At 41.2% G+C, this 17,688-nt stretch overlaps 1 protein-coding gene across 5 annotated transcripts in view; it reads left to right on the top strand.

Moving 5' to 3' along the window:
• gphnb (gephyrin b) overlaps nt 1–17,688 on the top strand; it is a 96,149-nt gene that overhangs the window by 62,603 nt on the left and 15,858 nt on the right. For 4 of the 5 annotated variants that reach the window (XM_044169574.1, XM_044169573.1, XM_044169572.1 and 1 more), the window contains exons 9-13: nt 4,689–4,730; nt 6,904–6,978; nt 11,811–11,867; nt 15,068–15,110; nt 16,917–17,054. In XM_044169574.1, the coding sequence (XP_044025509.1) occupies nt 4,689–4,730; nt 6,904–6,978; nt 11,811–11,867; nt 15,068–15,110; nt 16,917–17,054 (355 nt within the window). The remainder of the gene's footprint in view (nt 1–4,688; nt 4,731–6,903; nt 6,979–11,810; nt 11,868–15,067; nt 15,111–16,916; nt 17,055–17,688) is intronic. The other variant, XM_044169575.1, reaches the window with a different exon arrangement.

Below are 17,688 nucleotides of genomic sequence, written 5' to 3'. Positions count from 1 at the left end.
TCTACAGTGTTAGATGGTGGTGGACATTACACATACATAAAAAAAGACAATGGAGGATGAGCACGAGCAAGCGCGACAATGTAGCAATCTCACAGGACTCCACACTTCATCAGTGCTTAAGTCAAGCACTCAGCCAGTCATCTTCTCAGAAACTGAAGCCACTCCATCCACATTTCCCTTCCTGATTTAGCTGCTGCTTTTATCCAGAGCACCTTACAGTAAAAAGGAATAAGAAACCCCTTGATCCTGATACCTACGCTGTTATTCCTTGTCCCTGGAGTTATCATGTGCTTCCCTCCAGTCACCAACATAGCAGCTTAGCTGGAGTGCTACTGTAAATGGAAATGAGGGCAATATGGATGAAGAAGTGTGGAAGCAGCACCTTCAAAATCCATGACGGCTTTAAAGAGCTGACAAGGAGAAGCAGCAGGATATTGATGTAGCCGTGGAGGAGACTCTACCGATGTGTCAGGTACAGCGATAAATTTGCAGCTTTATCGATGCTACGTTAAACAAAGGTTCCCACAGTGTGTGAAGAATAGATCCATGCAATGCCTTTTATTTCTGTTTGCACTACAAAGTTGTTGATTCCAGCTGTTTTACACAGACACCAAAAAATGGATATAGGTAATGTTAGGACAGGTCAACAAAATTCAAAATGATATGTTTGGATTTGGTTTACCAAAAATCTATGTGTTCAGCATACTGCAACACACTTCCTTTTCAAGTAATTTCTGACTATAACAAAAATATATCAAAGGTAACAAAATACACCTACCAGCATCTGTAAAGCTCACCAAGTAACACGTTATATGTCATTAGTGGTGTCAATCTTCTCATCTAACTCTCAGCAAGGAATCGAATAAGCGTATTTCCAAAATGTCTGACTATTCCTATAAAAAATGTGAAATCAGCTTGTTTCAAGAAGCGTCTGTGTGTTGAAACTAGACAGAACAACACATTGCTGCACTACAATTGAGGGAAATTGATAAAATACATTGATTTTAGAAAATACGTGAAACAAGTTGACTGGCATTGGAGACACAGTATAATATCCTTATTGCATTTTTTTTTTTACTTGTTTTTAAAAAATAAGACTTTAAAGTCCCAGCACAGAATTACTTCTTAAGGAGATTTTTGCAGTGTACTGCTCTTTTTCCCTTTTTGAAAATCTGCTTAGTCCAATCTTTACGTGGCCCGGGGGGGCTGGAGCTTATATCCTCCTCTCTGTTAACGAGAGAGACAACAGCTTTCAATAACTGGATGGAAAAGGCAGTTTGATACTAATTTAGCTGTGAAGAATGATCCTACCCTGTTAAATGTCAGGTGCGGAGGGACAGCTGGGATAGCTGGGTCGTATGGGATACAGTGTGTATTATAATATGTGTGATATATTGTTGCAGAGACCAAATTAAAGTAGCTACAGCTAAAAGAAAAGTGCTCTTTTGTCTCTGATTAATGTACACACATTCAGCCCCCTCCCTTGCTTTATTTGGCTCGTAGCACTCATAGACCATTTGGGTCAAATAGCTAAAGGCTTGAAGTCAAAATCACTTCAGCTGAGTCCAGTGTGCTTATTCATGTGTGTACAGAGTGTGTGTACTATTTGGGTTTTTAATTTTTTTGTTATTAAAATAAATACTGTAGATATCTACAAGTACAGACTGTATATATCAATGTCAAAGAGTGTTTAAATGTGTGTCACACAACACATGTGCATTACGAACATGCATCTGTATGTGTGAAGTTTGCATGCATTGTATGCTATATTATATTCGTCTCGAGTTACTCACGCCCACTGACTCTGAGAGTTTGCCTGGAGGGTAGTGGAGAGAGACTGGAAAGAGTACAAGAGAGCTTTAAAATAGCGAGACAGAAAGAGAGAGACAAACAGACAGACAGACAGAGCAGAGGGGGAGAAGACAGGCAGGAAATTAAAGGCAGTAAGAGGAATGGATGAGACTGTCTGACCAGCTGTACTGAGCGTGCTCATTCACCATGTTGGCTGCTGATGAGAAGCGGGGAAAACTGGTGAGCAGCATAACACGGGCCTGTCAAATCAGCTGTGTTAGCGCTCACTCTCTGCCACGCTAGCAGCTCACTCAATAGTTCATTAATTTCTGATACATGTAGACACGGAGAAGGCCATAGGAGGGCAGTGATGAATGACCAGGGCTGCACGATGGAGCACGCAGCACATGCTTCTGGTTAGCTGAGGTTACTGGTTGTTTGGCTTTTCCAGTGTGGCTTCTTTCTCGCCTTTATTTATTGACAGGGGAGCTGTTGGGGAGCAAGCTTTCTGTTTTCATTAACTTGCCATTTTGAAAACGCAAGCACAAAACTTCAAATCAGTTTAAAGCACTGACAGCACCCAAGTTTAATTTGACAAGTAAAGACAGTAACTCATCAGAATCCTGCACAGTCAGAGTGTATGATATCATTCAAAAGATGTTTACGCTGATCAAACTGAATCTATAATTCAGTTTAGACATGAGGAAAGTGTAATCTAATAACAGATATTCATGACTGTGAGTGTGTTACATTGTTGTTTTGTATGTCAAAAGACATGTAAGATAACTCGGTGCTGTAGGTAGAGAAAAAGCAATGTTGTTCCTTTCTCAGTGCCAGTTTAAGGGAAATTCTGGTCTGTTTTTCACAATTGTTACACTTTGGCACCCCATCCTTGTGGTAATGTCAAAAACAACACTGTGGCAGCTACCAATGGACATCAGTATAATTTGAAAGATGGTATAACTACTACTATGATAAATACTACACTTAGAGGTTTTACAAGTGCAGTTGATGGTTACAGAATACTTCAATTTGGAATTTGGAGGATGTCAGTATCCAGAAATCATCTTCTTCAATATCTTCTTAGTGTGTGGTGGGACTGGAGACTACAAAAAGGTTCATTCAATGTTGGCGGATTGAGCTTTCTCTTAACAGTGTTACCTTGCTGCTATAGTATTTAGGAGATCCTTGTGTAGTTCACTCCCGAGTTTCAATTTGTAACCTCCTGTGGTTTCCTGCCAGTGTCCATTATCTGGGCAGTGAGTTTCATGAGGGCAACTAGTGTGAATCTACAGCATTTCACTTAGGAGGGATGGTATGCTCATCTCCTTGACAGCCCCACTTTAAAAAGGCAATTTATTATATAGTCTAAAATGTTACTGTTTCATGAGGAAAGGTCGGTAATTATCTAATGACTTTAGTTATAATTCATAGTGAGCTTGGCTTCAGTGCAGGACATTATTTTGCCAGGAATAGATGTGATATTTTTAAATGGATTTCCCAGTGATATGTCATTTTTGAGCTGGAAGGCTCTTGGACAAGCAAAAACCTCTGCCAACGAAGATGGCCATGTTTGTGTTGTGTTTTTGTTTCTGATATTTTGACAAAATACAACGTGAATGAAATGCTGTACAGCCTGGGCATAGTGAATGACTCTCCCACCAGTAAATGAACAGCATAATGGCTATGGTTAATAAACAACAAAAATCCAGATCCTGACCACCTCTAAAATCTGATGTAACAGCAGAATTTAGGGGAATCTGTGGGCAATTTCCTGAAATATCTTGTTAAAAGAGGCAGAAACATAACCTCCTTCCAACCTCATTAGTGTAGGTAATAAAAAGTCTTCATGTGCCTTTTGGTGGAGGCATTGTTATTAAAAGTGCCTTACCACAGCATGAATGGAAATGCTTCAGCCATAGCTGACCCCAGTAGAGCAGTAATAGGTGATACTTTTGGGTGCTAGAAATAAATGACTTTGCATTTTCCTGGCTCATTTTATTTCCCATATGATTTCTGGTTTTCATGTCATGTTAGATGTCTGTGTGCAACATGGTGGGAAGAAGGGATATTAAGATGGAGATATTTTGGATCAGTGATTGACAGTTGCATTGAAAATGCAAAAAATGCAAATGCAAATTAGCTTTGTGCTGTCTTTTTCAAACATACAACAAAAGCCACAAGGAAAAGGAGTCTGTTTATAGGTTCATATTTATACTCTAACCAAGAGAGCAAAGTACACATGGTACATGCGTCTTCCAGACTCAAATGTTTGAGCTTACAAGGAGCACTTACATCCTGGATTAAGATGAGTACATACACAAGAATGGGATGATAAAGTAGCATTGCAACCACTCATTCAAATCTCTGTGAAAGGACTCAACAGAAAGATACTCGTCCCATTATAAGCTAGGTTGATTTTCTATAACTGTCTTCTCAGGCAGTAAAAGCTTTGATGTTCACGTATAAACAGAGGACATGTGGATTCTATTTAGCTATCTCGTGAATGTAAACAGACACACTTGATACACGTAAATTTAAACTGCATTTGTCAAGATGAAAATAGACGCAATGTTCAAAATGTGTGATGTTTCCTGTGAAACCTGTTCTCCTATTGTTTTGGTGGGGAGTGAATCCCCATGCAACTCCTACCTGCTGTCCTGACCTGTCCTATCCTGTCCTGTCCTGTCCTGTCCTGTCCTGTCCATCATGCCCTTGGCTGCCTTGGCCCATAAGAGACAGTCACACAGAGACCTGTCATGCAGATGCCCTCCTGAAAGACAGAGGGCGCGGTCTGCTTCACCCGTCAGTCTCTGTGTGCCTCTGTCCTCCGCTCAACCTGGCTTTGGCTCTGTTAACCCTCTTCTCTTCTCCCTTCCTCTCTCTCGCGGCACCAGGCGCGGCTCCCCTCCTGTTCATCCACCCTAAGCATTGCTGAGGTACTCCTGCATGAGTTCTAATGCATCATTACGGCCGTCATCATGGCATCGGTTTCTACTCCCTCCCTCTCCAACCACACTTCTTACTTCCTTCCTGGCATGATTGCTTCCCCCCTAAACTTCCTATCCTTTACCCTGTGTGTGTGTGTGTGCTGTCCCGCCTGCTGCCCTCCTGCTGTCTCTGTGGTTTTCTACACACTACCCACAATCCTTTCTGTTCCTCCTCTCTGTTTTTGTATGGATGTGGTCTTGTTGTGTTTTTCTTTTCTGATTTTGTCTTGTAGTAAAATGTCCTGTTGCCCTCATTCTGGCACACGTACTGTATCTAACCCTCGCCTTGTTTCCACACTCCACACACGCTCCAAAATAAACAAACCTCCATCACTTGGCATATTCCTCAACTGCGTTTCAACCTCAGAATTGAAGTTGAAAGATGCTTGAATTATGTATTTGAATGAAAGTGATATTGCTTGCACAAACAAAGTGGCATTTCTCTCCCTCTGTGTACACACCTCAGTTCCTTTAACACTCACACACACAGCAGCTTGCAACAGAGAAAAGGCCCGGTAAATGTGCCGTAAGCCTTTGCAGCTCTCCTGTGCTTGTTACTCTGGTCAGGACCCAATGACTCTGATCTGTAAGTGATAAAGACATGGCCTCAGCGCAAGGGCGTGGAAGAGTGCTGACACTTGTCCAATGTGATATTAGAATCCATTGATTAGCTGTAATTGCACAGTAATGAAATCTGGAAAAGGGTTTGGAAGCAGGCTTAAAAATATAATGTCCATCTCAAAGGTGGTGGAAGGTAATGTTCAATTTAATTTCATTAATTAATTGTAATGCAATGAATGTCCTATGTTCATAAACAGGTTACATTAATGTAATTGGATTACTGTAGTCACATTACTTGTAATATGTTATAGAGCTTGATCAATACTTCTGCCAGGCCACAATTTTTAGCCGATTTTATCTTTTCACGCATATATTGGTATTGCCATGTACTGTATGTCAGCCATGAGTAACAAGAAATTGTAATACAGAAATGTCAAATACACTATACAGTATGTTTAAGGTAATTTAATTCATATTTATGATGCTGGGTTGCCCAGTTAAGTATATTTCAAAAAGTTTATTATAATTATTTTTATTTTTATTATTTATATATTTTAAAGGTTTATAGGCTTCATTTTTATATTTTCCTTAATTCTCAATTTTGATGTATTTTTGTAGAATCTATGTTGTTGTTTATAGTTTTTATTTACATTTGTTTAATTTCCGGTGAAGTTGTTTGTTTAAAATGTACTAGTATATTTGCAGCACATACTGTATCTTGGTCACAATCCTTTGATAACCTAATTTAAGAGATCCTTAGCAGACATTTTATTGTGGTCATGTTAAAAAAACGCATATAAGCTTATATATCACTATCTGGTTTTTAAACTCTCAGATATTGATATTAGTATTGGCCTAAAAAATCAAGTATTGGTCAGGCTGTTCAGTGCCATCACATATGTTTTGAAATAACTGAGTTTTATTTACCTTATTCCAGATCTAAATCAATATGGCAAAAAAGCCTCTTTTCCAGTTATTGTTCTCTTAGCAGTATTATTTAAAGTTCAGTACCAAACAGGTCAGTGTAATTGGATTACTGTAGCGCCATCACTTGTAATCTGTATCTCCCCTCTAAGCTGGTCACATGTTGCCAGACAGAGGTCTTGGGTATGACCAGGGGTCAAGCACTCACTTGGGTTTACTTCTTAACTTCCACTTGCACACACACTAATAGAGAGATGTGTCCACAGTAGCAGCATTCCACTGGAACTGTTGTCAAATCCACTGAACTGGTTCTGTTCTTCATCCATCTTTGGTTTTCTTGTGTTGTTGGTGGTTAGTGTTTTCTAGTGAGTTGTTTGCCACATCTTTTTATTTTCAAATATCCTTTGATCCGATTGCAGAATGTGTGTCAGGTTAGTACTGGCTTAGTTCTGGCATGTGTGTGTGCTTTTGGTGCGTTTGTGTATAAAATGAAGAGACTGCGTGAGCAACTGTGTTTTAAAAGCACCACTAACTGATATGTTGTGTTGATCAGAGTGGGTGTGCATGCCTGTTGCCTGCACCTGTGTGAGAGCGTGTGTGGCATGAAGGTGAGTGACTATCCTGTGGCTTCCCCCAGGCCTCACGGAGAGAATTCAGGGCTCACCTGGATGAGGTCATCACGCTCAAGTCAAGGTACTCTACCTTGGACCAGGTAAACCCGCCCTTCTACCAACCTCTTATCTACCAGCATGCAGGCCACTGGCATCCCACATAGCACCTCACTACACTAGTGACACACACCACCATATGTACACAGGCAGGGAGGCAGCTGAGGAAGAGAGACACAGAGCACTCAACACTTTAGACAAGATTGCACTGGGAAACCCCTTACTATAGCATGTAGCACTGGAACAGGTTAGCAAACTTGGTCTTACTTTAGGTTATTGTCTTTGCTGATACTCCAAGAACAACAAATACAATATACACAGTATATTGTGGCTTATTTTAAGCTGTAGTGGGAGATATAAGACAAACAAAAGTTAAAATCCAGAGAAGTGAAGATGTCACAGTGTGAAAATATCAAAGCAGGGTGATATTGACAGTGTAGATCCCATAGACCCCATTTACACATGGTATTAACATGTGATCTGTGTCTGGATATCTTAGGCATTGCAATTGGAATGCGAACAGATTGTCCAAACCACTTTTGGAGGCGGTCTGGCTCGCATTACGATCGGATCTCTGCCAGGTGTAAATGCAGTCTGTACATCCTTGAAGTCCCTGAAAACATATTTTCTCAATGAGCTTCTCACTATGAGCGCAGGGGTCACACATGAACACAGTTATTTTCAGCAAATGTTAGAACGGTTTTAATTATTTCACATTAGAGATTTCTGTCTGTGCTGTATTTTCAGTGCTCTTCTCACTGGTTTGAGATGGGCAGGGCTCAGCTGGAAAAAGGTGATGTGTACTTCCATGCACCCATAAAGATTTAGCAATATTTGAATCAAAATGTGATGTCAGCTTTGGGGTTGTTTGCCTTTTTTATGTTGCCAGCAGTGTTGATCAAACCACACCCACACAATCCTGATTAAACAGATTAGCTGAGTTTTAACTTAACTTGATTGTTGCTTATTTAGTCAAGAATATTTAATGTAATAGTGAAATACTTGTTCACCATGTTTGTTGAGGCTTTAAGAACAAAATGCACCCAACAAGTTGAAAGGTTACCTCTTCCTGTTGTGCAAAGCTATAGAGGAGCCCTTCCAAAGGAAAAATACGTAGAGCCCATACAGCAGCATCCCTTCCATTGACCTGGAACATGCCACATTTGTTCAACCTAATTTGCATATTGAGATCCGACTGAGATAAAAAAGAACGCTTATTGATACCAGGTCTAAATGCAAAGGCCAGTGAGCTGATATGATTATCCAGATACAGATTGCATGTTAATTCGAGGTGTAAATGGGGTCTTAGTCTTGATTTTGCAAACATAAACACACATTTTACACTGCCCCATGTAACAGATTTCTACACGGGGAGGTTTATAGTGCATAGGTCATTCAGAGATAGGTGTTTCGAGTTAGTGTGGTGATGCACATGACAATATAGTGGGTGAAAAGTCAAAGTTAAACGTGAATAAAAGTCAAACGAAATAAAGCAGCATTTGAGTTGGACATTGCTGCCCCTCTAGAAGTTGCCCTGTGTATCGCCACCTTTAGTGGTCAGCAACATTCCTCCCCATTGCCTCTCTCTCTAGATCTCCACCAGCACTCATCCTCTCTCATTCATCACCCATCTGATCTTTTGATGTGATTTGTGTATCAGTGGCTGGTGATGTTGTAGTGTTTTGTTTTTTCAGAGTGTGTGAGTGTGTATCTGTGTGTCTGTACCTGGTCTGAATTTGAGCGCGAGCGTGTGTCTGGGTAAACAGATGATCCATGGGGCGGCAACTGGGGAGCCCAAGAGAAGCTAAGAGTGATCCACAGTCAATGGAGAGCAGAGGCCTTTACTGAAACAAACACTTTCTCGCAGATGTGTCACTTTTTCCTCCCTCAGTCTCTTGCCTCCACTCCCCAGGGTGGAGGACTTGGCTCTGGATTGCCACAGTAGCATTTTGTCCTGCCCTCTACCACTCTGTCGCTATCACTCTAGCATTTTGTCCTCTGCTCCATCCCTCTCCCGCTCTTGCCCCGTCCCATGGGGCGAGGCGGTTGAAGCCGGTTGAAACGAGCCTCCCTGCCCTGTCACAGCCCTCTCCTCCTCACGGCGGACGGATAAATCTTCCCCGTTTTGCATAATTTGTCTGACAGCTCCTTTGTTTTGTGCTGAGCTCAGCACCGCAGCGGTTACATCCCATCATTTCCTGGAGCTTCTCCTCAGCCGGTTGGTTATTGGCCCCATCGATTTCCCCCAGGCGGCTCGCAGCCCCCAGAGCCACGTGTCTCGTTGACCTGGCCACACTCACTATTCTGTGTCCGTAGACACCACCACCTCCACCCGCTCCCCAGCCCATTGATCTTCCTGGCAGATCTCCATGACAACCCATCGTCAGACTGTTTCCGTGGCGACGACGGGGTTGGCGGGTAGAGTGATTAATGTTTCTGGCATGGAGGCCACTGTTTTGTTTTTTTGTTTTGTGTGTGTGTCTGCATTCCCTGCATACTGCAAAGTGCCATTAAGACGAGTGAAGGTGTCGTTGTCAAGCCCAAATCCTGAGACACACACACTCATACAGATAAGTCAACAATGGCTTTCAGTGACTTTATTTAGATTTTATTGCATTCATTTTTGCTTACTAAGGGAGTTTCCAAACTGTTCAACCTGTTCTCTTTGTGTTTGTGTGTATGAGGTGTGCGTGTTAACATTTGCATCCCTCATATGACCTCATTCTCTTCTCTCACTTGGTCAGTCTCTCACCAGTAACAAAGGGGTTAGAGTGGAGGGTAGATTAGAAATGTGTGTGAGAGTGTTTGACAGTCTTGCTTTTTGCCCCACACACATACGTCCAACACCTCATTCTGTTTCTGCATTCATTCACCACATACCCTACTCACTTCCTAACTCCCCCTCCCCGTAGCTTTTCCACTGTGTTCATCTCCATATGCAAAGTGTCTCCCCCCCATGGCTCTCTGATGGTATGATCTTTTCTACTTAGCTATTTTTGCCATACTAAGGTTTTGATTTACACCCGTGTCAGTCTTAGTGTCATCACTCCATACTGCATCAAGGTTTTTAGCTGTTTCTTAGTGAACGATGACTGTATATTTACTGCATTAACCCTAGCTGCAGGACAGATTATCGATACATTACTATAAAGGCGTATGTAAAACTGGATTAGGAAGTAGAAAACTTGTGATTCTTGTGGTTTGTCTGTGTGTGTAAAGAGACAAGATAGGTAGTGAGATTCTGATGCAACTGTTCTGCATTAATCGTGTCATTAAAATTTTATTTTAGATTTCTTTTGCAGTTCTTTTATAGCAAGGCACACCTTGTACGAAAATGTCCTAGCTGTCGATCGTTAGTTTTCATATGTGCTTTTCAATGTCTGCAAGTTTGATCTTTGTCTTGCTGTAGCTGTATTTAGCTCCCTTAATCCCCACCTTTGTCTTTTTTCTGTCTTTTTTTTCATCATACCTCTCCCTTTCTCTATATGAGGGCTGTGCAGTTGTGGCACAAATCTCCTAGCAACCACAGCTGGCGCCATCATGGAGGTCCACTGGAAAATAGGCTGTATACAAAAAAATGTCAGAAATAACAAGTAAGCGAAAAGAACAGATAGCTGATTTTAAAATCAATACCATATTCATACACATATACCTGCTGCACGTTTGGTTCATTTAGGTAAATTTTAGTAATGTTGTGAGGAGTCTGTCATGTCTTTAGTTCTCGTCCTTCTGGATCTTGTCTCTACTGAAATGCAAAGGAGTTGTAGCTTGAGTAGAGTAAGCTCAGTTAACCTCAACAAACAGCTACCTTTTGGTATTGTTAGCCAGCTCACAGTTTTTATTAAAGCAAGCAATCTTGCTGTTATTATACAACATTTCATTTACCTGGACTGTAATATATACTTGGTCAGTCCACCTACTTGACAACCCATGCACCCATTACTACTAATATTACTAATAGTGGAGGAAAGCTCTGGTGTCGTAACGTAACGTGGAGGAGGCATCGTCGGTCAATTGGGCTGTGCTCAATATCATGTTAAATGGAAATATAGATGGCATAGTTCCATCAGCACCCATGTAAACGACATACTCGAAATAATGTCGTTTTTTGTAATTTTTTGTATTTGTAAGGCTACAGCAGGAGGATGTTGTATGTAGGATTGACTTAGAATAAACTACAGTTCTGTGTGTTCATGGTAATGAAGGAACATGTCATCCAGTGCAACAGTGTGGCTCACCGATGTGTTTTTAATAGTTTTTCGACAACAATGGAGCTCTAAGGCACAGAGGAATAATCTATATCAGGCTTTGGCTACAGACTAGAAGCATCAGTTCATTGTTGGTGTTTCATGGGATTTGTTGACTATAAGAAAAATATAGAATATCACAAGCCTTGTTGTTTAAGAGAGACCAGATGACCAGATAGTTAGCTAACCAGATAACATTATCTCAATCCAAAATGACACTTATCGTTGGCCTAACTATTAAGTCAAAAACAGCACAAAAATGAATCTCTGCAAACAAATTATTTTTGAGAAAATTAAGTTTAATTCAAAATTTCATCAGCTGTTCATCTTCAGTGTTGCCGCAGAGCTTATAGGGACCCCAGTATGGCTGCCACAGGGTGCATTATGCCACCTGAAAGCCCACTACACTTTCTTTTTCTCTATCTTTCTATCTGTCTCAGTTCTCTCCTTGCTGCTCCTCTCCCTTCTCCTGCTAGGGTTGCTTGTCGTAGTGGATGCCTGTCTGTCTGTTTGTCCTTTCGTCCGGCTGTCTGTCCGCCTGTCTGTCTTGTGTGTCTGTCTGTCTGTAGTGTTGTGGTTGCCGGGACAGATGCACTGATGCCTGTGATTCGATGCTTTATCTCCACTAGCTCCAATGTAGGTTGGAGGGGCTTAAAGATGATCGCAGGAGGACCTTCAGCTCTCGAGTAACTATCCCGCCCCTCCCCATCCCCCCTCCCCTCCCCCCTTGCCTTTCCCTCACCCTCCTCCGAGGAGCGCGCAAAACAAACGCCCCGCTCTGTGTCCTCCCTCTCCCTTCTCGCTTGCCTAGCTATCTCTCTGTCTCTCGCTCACTCTCTGTCTCTGATTGTCTCTCTATCTGTCTGTTGCCACTGGTCTCTTTCTTGTTCTCAATCTGTCTGTCGTTCACTCTCGTCACTCTGTCTCACTAATTCTCTGTCCGGTCTGTTAGGATTCCTCCTTTCTCCGTCTCCCACGCACACTTTTTCTGTCTCTTGTTGTTCACTTTCTCTGTCTGTCTCTGTTTCTCTTCCTTCATCTGTCTGTCTATCTCTGTTTCTGTCTTTCCGGTTAACATGCTCTGCTTTCAGTAGCTATGTCTGGTGTGCTGGATGTCTGTTAAGTAGATGCCATCAGGCCGCTCTAGTGGTCTTTCTCGTTTTTGTTCTTTTCTTCCTGTTTTCCCTCCTTTCTGCTATGTCTCGGCTCTGTAGTTTAGTGAAGTCTGTCTAGTCCGTGCTTCCTGTTTTTGTTTGTTTCTTTTCTTTCCGGGCTGTGGGACCACGTCATGCTGATCCTCATTCTTCCACCCTCTGTCTCTCTCTCTGTCTACCTACCTGTCTTTTTTCTTTCTCTCTGTCTCTCCATCCATCCTCCTCCACCATCCCACCCACCTTGCCCCACCTCTCATCTCCCACCCTCTCACCTTGGCTGTTTGGTGCCCAGTGGTGTCACAGTATTAGCCTAGTTATGATGGCAGTGAGGGAGGGGAGGAGGGAAAAAGGGGTGGGTGGGTGGCTGGGTAGAGAGACCTTAACCTTCGCCATGGGTGTTTTGGTTCTCCATACACCACACGCTGCCCACACCCAACTTATGTGATAATGCCAGGTCACAGAGGTTATTGAGATGCAGCAGTTGCAACAACGCAAAGGAGGACTATCAGACCCCATAGAGAGTGAAAGACATGATAGGGCAGACAGAACATGAATGACAGACAACCAGGCAATTAGTTATGTCAGTCAACACATCTGAATAAAGGTAGATAGACAGTCAGGCCAGCAAGCAAGCAGGAAGTCAAATGGAGGGCTAAAAATTTCCCCAAATCTCAATCAAGCCCAACTAATAATTTTCCAAAAGACACTTTTTAAAGCAAACACACTTAAGTTTAAATAACTGCCCTGAAGTCTGCCCTTTCAACAGACTGTAAAATTTTTGGCATCAGACTTGATTTTTGGTTCACTGTATATACTTTCACTGCACCCAGAGCTATATTGGTGTAGTTGTATAAAGGAATACTTTTATTATTCTGTGCCAATCTTGTAGCCCAATAAATTGCTACTTGTGATTCTCCTTCTCTTATTTAGTCATTCCCCGAGGCTGAGCTTCCTAAAAGCATGCTCATACAGTATCTTCTTTATGAGGGGTTTTAAAAAGTGCTGTGTAGCATCTGTAACATCAGTGCATCAGTGTTATGTTAGTTCTCTATAAATACCATTAACAAACAGCATGATCACCAGTAGGTTGGCAGCTTCTAACAGCAGTGGTGAGATGAAAAGGGACCACTAGTGTGTCCATGTACCACTTCTACTTGGCAGTTGCCACCTAATGAATAGCCCCTTTTTTTGTTCTCGCTTTTAATTTGCCACTAATCATCTGCATTGCACTTTAAATTTTGTGCAAATTGATTCGATTCCATCGGGAAACCTGTTGCTATCAAATCTGATCAGATCTGTTGTACAACAGGATGAGGGTGCTGTTCTTACAGTACAATCAAAGTGTACTAATTTTAAGCAGGTTTTAAGTATAAACTGTACTTAAGTATAGTCAAAAAGATCAGTATTCCTAAATCTGCTTAATTATAGAGTGTAATTTTGATGAACTATATTGTCCCACAATGCATTGCACAAAGGAAGAAGGGAAAAAAATGTGGTGAAATAGCTCCAGGAATGCCTCCGAACACAAAAAACTTGAAGACCTTGGAAATAGTAGCTTGACAAAACAATTCCCACTCAAAGTCCACTTACTAGCTTTTTGCTTAGCTTTGTGGAATAAAGTGATATGGATGAAATCATTAACAGCTACTGAGTTTGCATGTCAGTAGATCCCTCTCCATGACTTCATCCTCTGATGAAAACTGTATGATAAAGGTTTAAAGCTCAGGAAAAAGCTAGTAGGTGGACCTTGAGTTGAGATGGTTATGTTGGGGCGGAAAAATTATATTTGAAAAAACAATTTGCTTTCTTTTTGTTAGGTTTAATTGGAGGTGGCGTTCCAAAGTCACAATATGATTGATGTCAGTCACTTAACAACTCCAGATATGGCGAGTACCAATGTCCTCGTTTTGACAGGAAGAAACAGGGTTTATGGGAAATGGAGTCTTTATTTTGGGAAGCACTAACATGAGAAAGAGGCTACTAACTGTCTCCACCATGGTTTCCTTTTGTTGTACTTCTTCATTTAATTTGGCAAAGATATATTAGTTATAAACAATATCTGCACCACTTTTACTTTTGTTTGTTCTCCATTCACTCACCATTAACAACAGTTAGCTGTAGTGTGCAGATGGTTTTGGGAAGCTCAGCCCAGTTTTAACCCACTCCGCTCTCCTCCCCACCTTGCCATAGATTACAAGTAGTTAAGCGCTAGTGCAGCTACCACGCAGCATCAGCGATTTCCAGAGAAATCTGGCCATCCTGCACCAAATCTGAACAGCCACTATCTATCTATACTCGACACTACATTTCCACTACATTTGATGTTACACCGTAGCACAGTTAATACATCTGTTATGACCTTGTGATACAATATTGTCACTCTGTATGTTGTTGCCTTTGTCCATATATTCCTTTTAGTGCTTTAATCTAATAGTGATGTGACATGTCAGTGCATTTATCAGTGTGACTATCACCTGTGATACAATGATGTAGTGTTCAGTAAGTGATGATAATGGTAATGCAGGAGATGCAGCCATCTCCCAACAGCAGGACAAAGTGCACAGTGTAGTGTGACACGGCTCTTGCCAATGCTTCTGACTGTTGTATAAACAGCTTCTCATCTCAAGCATGTCAAATAAGCAGCCCGGTTTATCTCAAATTACCACTACCTCTGCTCTCTCTTTCTTCTTGCCCTTCATCTTTCTCTCCCCAATCGCTCTCTCCATCTTCAGGTGCAGTCACGATGCAGCAGCAAAGAAAATATCCTAAGATCAAGTGAGTACTAAGTTTCCAATTCAAGAGCACTCTCTCTTTTCAGTGTGTCATATCTGTATGTCTCCAAGTGTGCTCTCAAACGCGCATAAATAAGATTTTAAATGCGCATGTGATGTGACAATGCGAGCACGGTTTGTGTGTTTTGCTGTGTGTGGCTGCTGTGTTACATTTGCACGTCTGTGTGTGTGTGTGTGTGTGTGTGTGTGTGTGTGATGTTTTGCCAGAGGTTGTTAAGCCTCATGTTAAGCATCAGAATATGCTGTGGAAGCGTAAGTGTATGTTTAAAGGAGAGAAATTGGGTCAAGGGAAATCAAAGCACAGCGCCTATTCTTTGCTGTGAGGCAGAGAGGCAGAGGGGGAGAGCAAGGCAGAGAGAGATAAAGAGAGAAGGAGAGAGAGAGCAGATTACATATTAGTTACACCTTGCTTTGTTCCTTTTACCTTTGGAATTATTAGAGAGGTATTATTAGACCAACATGGCTGCTATTGAACATCTCTATCATCCAGCTGGGTTCCACAGCTTTTGCAAACAAACAGAACTATTTCTTGCCAATCCCTCCTCGTGGTGTTTAAATTGTGTTGTCACATATATATACATACATGCACTGAAAAAATAAAGCATGTTAATCCAGTTATCTTGTTAACAGCGATGTGGAAACACATTAGATTACATGTGTTTACTTATATAATTGTATGTTTTGCATGTGCGCATATCATGTCCTGAGTTCTGGAATTTGACCTTTACTGCTACAGCTGCAAACCCAGTGCACTCCGATCAAATTGAATTTCTCAGTAGTTTTTTTTTATTATTTATTTTTTAGGTTTTTCTGTGGCTCTTGGGCCAAAAGAAAATTCTTAAACTACTGTTTTTGTCTCCAGAGATAGTTGAGTGGTTCAGTTCCCTGCCTTTGGAGCCACATAGATGCCTCCACTGTCTCGGGATTGAGTCCCAGCAGAGCTCTCTCTTCTCTCCCTCCCCTCTATCTTTCTTGCAACTTTCAAACTGTCTAAATAAAGAATTAAAATGCTAAAAAGGGTGAGTGGACTCAAATTTTTCTCATTGAGGTTTGGCTAGAGGCTTAAATTTTAAAGCTTGGGTCTAAAGCTATGTCTGAAATCACTCCCTTTTCTCTACCTAGTGCACTATATTTACACCATTTTATGTCAGTGTCAAAATTATATGTGTACATTTATTTAGTGTCCTAAAAAAACTACTACAATAGAACAATGAAATGAGTGTTCATAGCATGTGCACTAGTTTTAGCTTAAAATTCCACACTGCAATTCCTATAGGACACCACAGAATCGTCATAATTTTTTATCATCACTGCCTGCCAGTGATGATGAAAAATTATGACGATTCTTAAGCGTCCAACGTCTCAATTTATAAAGATTAACGTTTTGCAGATATATTTCGATTTTGCCGTATATGTCAACCGATAAGTTGCAAAAAATTGCAGTACAGAAAAGGCAAAGATATTTTAATTTTTAGTAAATTGGAAGCAATCTCGGTCACAACAGTTAAAAAATTAATTTCACATGTTCCATATCAAAAATGTTATATATGTATTATGTGTTTAAAAAAAGGAATATCAGCCTATATATTGTTATCAGATTTTTAAAAATCTCAAATATTGGCCTTAAAAATGTAATATGGGTCAGGCTCTACACTGTAGTAAGTGTTTATTATGTAGAAATTAGTGGACGAGTGAATGTGAGTTATTTCGGACAGAGCATAGCATGATATGGTTTGATTTTGTGACAACCATTTCATGACAGTGTATGTAATGTCACATGTCTTCCCAGGTCACAGTGCTGTGGACATCACCAAGGTGGCCCGGAGACACCGCATGTCCCCCTTCCCCCTCACCTCCATGGACAAGGCCTTCATCACTGTGCTGGAGATGACCGCCGTCCTGGGCACTGAGATCATCAACTACAGAGGTAAGGAGGACGGATGTTTGGTTCCCTTTAAACTTTCATGCTGCCCAGTAAATACAAATCTGCAGAAAATTTTCTTCACACCCAAGTAAATGTCCTAAATTTGTCAATCTTGCCCATTGATGTCTCCATTTTACCTTCCTATAATGTTTGCTGACATCAGCCACCGAGCATGCTGGGATGTTGAGGTGTCACACCTTTCATATTGATGTAGCAACATGCGCTCGCTAAGTTCACATGACAGCATTTAAACACTCTCCGTCAACAAGTGGACACCTCACTGAATCAGCGGTCTCTGTGTGCATGCCACGGTGTCAGTCACACTCACAATCAAATGCACATACACACACACAAATGTACTTTGCTACAAGGGGGCACACATAACAAACAAACCTTTCCTAATGATCCATGTGTCATTTACATTTACTGTTCCCTAAGATAGAAAAGGCTATTTTCAATCCAACACTGGGCATTTTTCATGTCTCTTCATTGTGTTTTTATGTTGAGAAACATTTATGGAGCAGAGTGGGAGTTCTGCTTATAATTTCTTTGGATTCTACTTCAACCTCCATCCATCCATCGTGTGACTGTAGCTTTACTCCTTAACAATAGAACCACTGCTGTTTTTCCTTGACAC

This window comes from Siniperca chuatsi, linkage group LG16, assembly GCF_020085105.1.
Source record: "Siniperca chuatsi isolate FFG_IHB_CAS linkage group LG16, ASM2008510v1, whole genome shotgun sequence".
NCBI classification, from domain to species: Eukaryota; Metazoa; Chordata; class Actinopteri; order Centrarchiformes; family Sinipercidae; genus Siniperca; species Siniperca chuatsi.
This window is presented reverse-complemented; position numbering and strand designations above follow the sequence as displayed.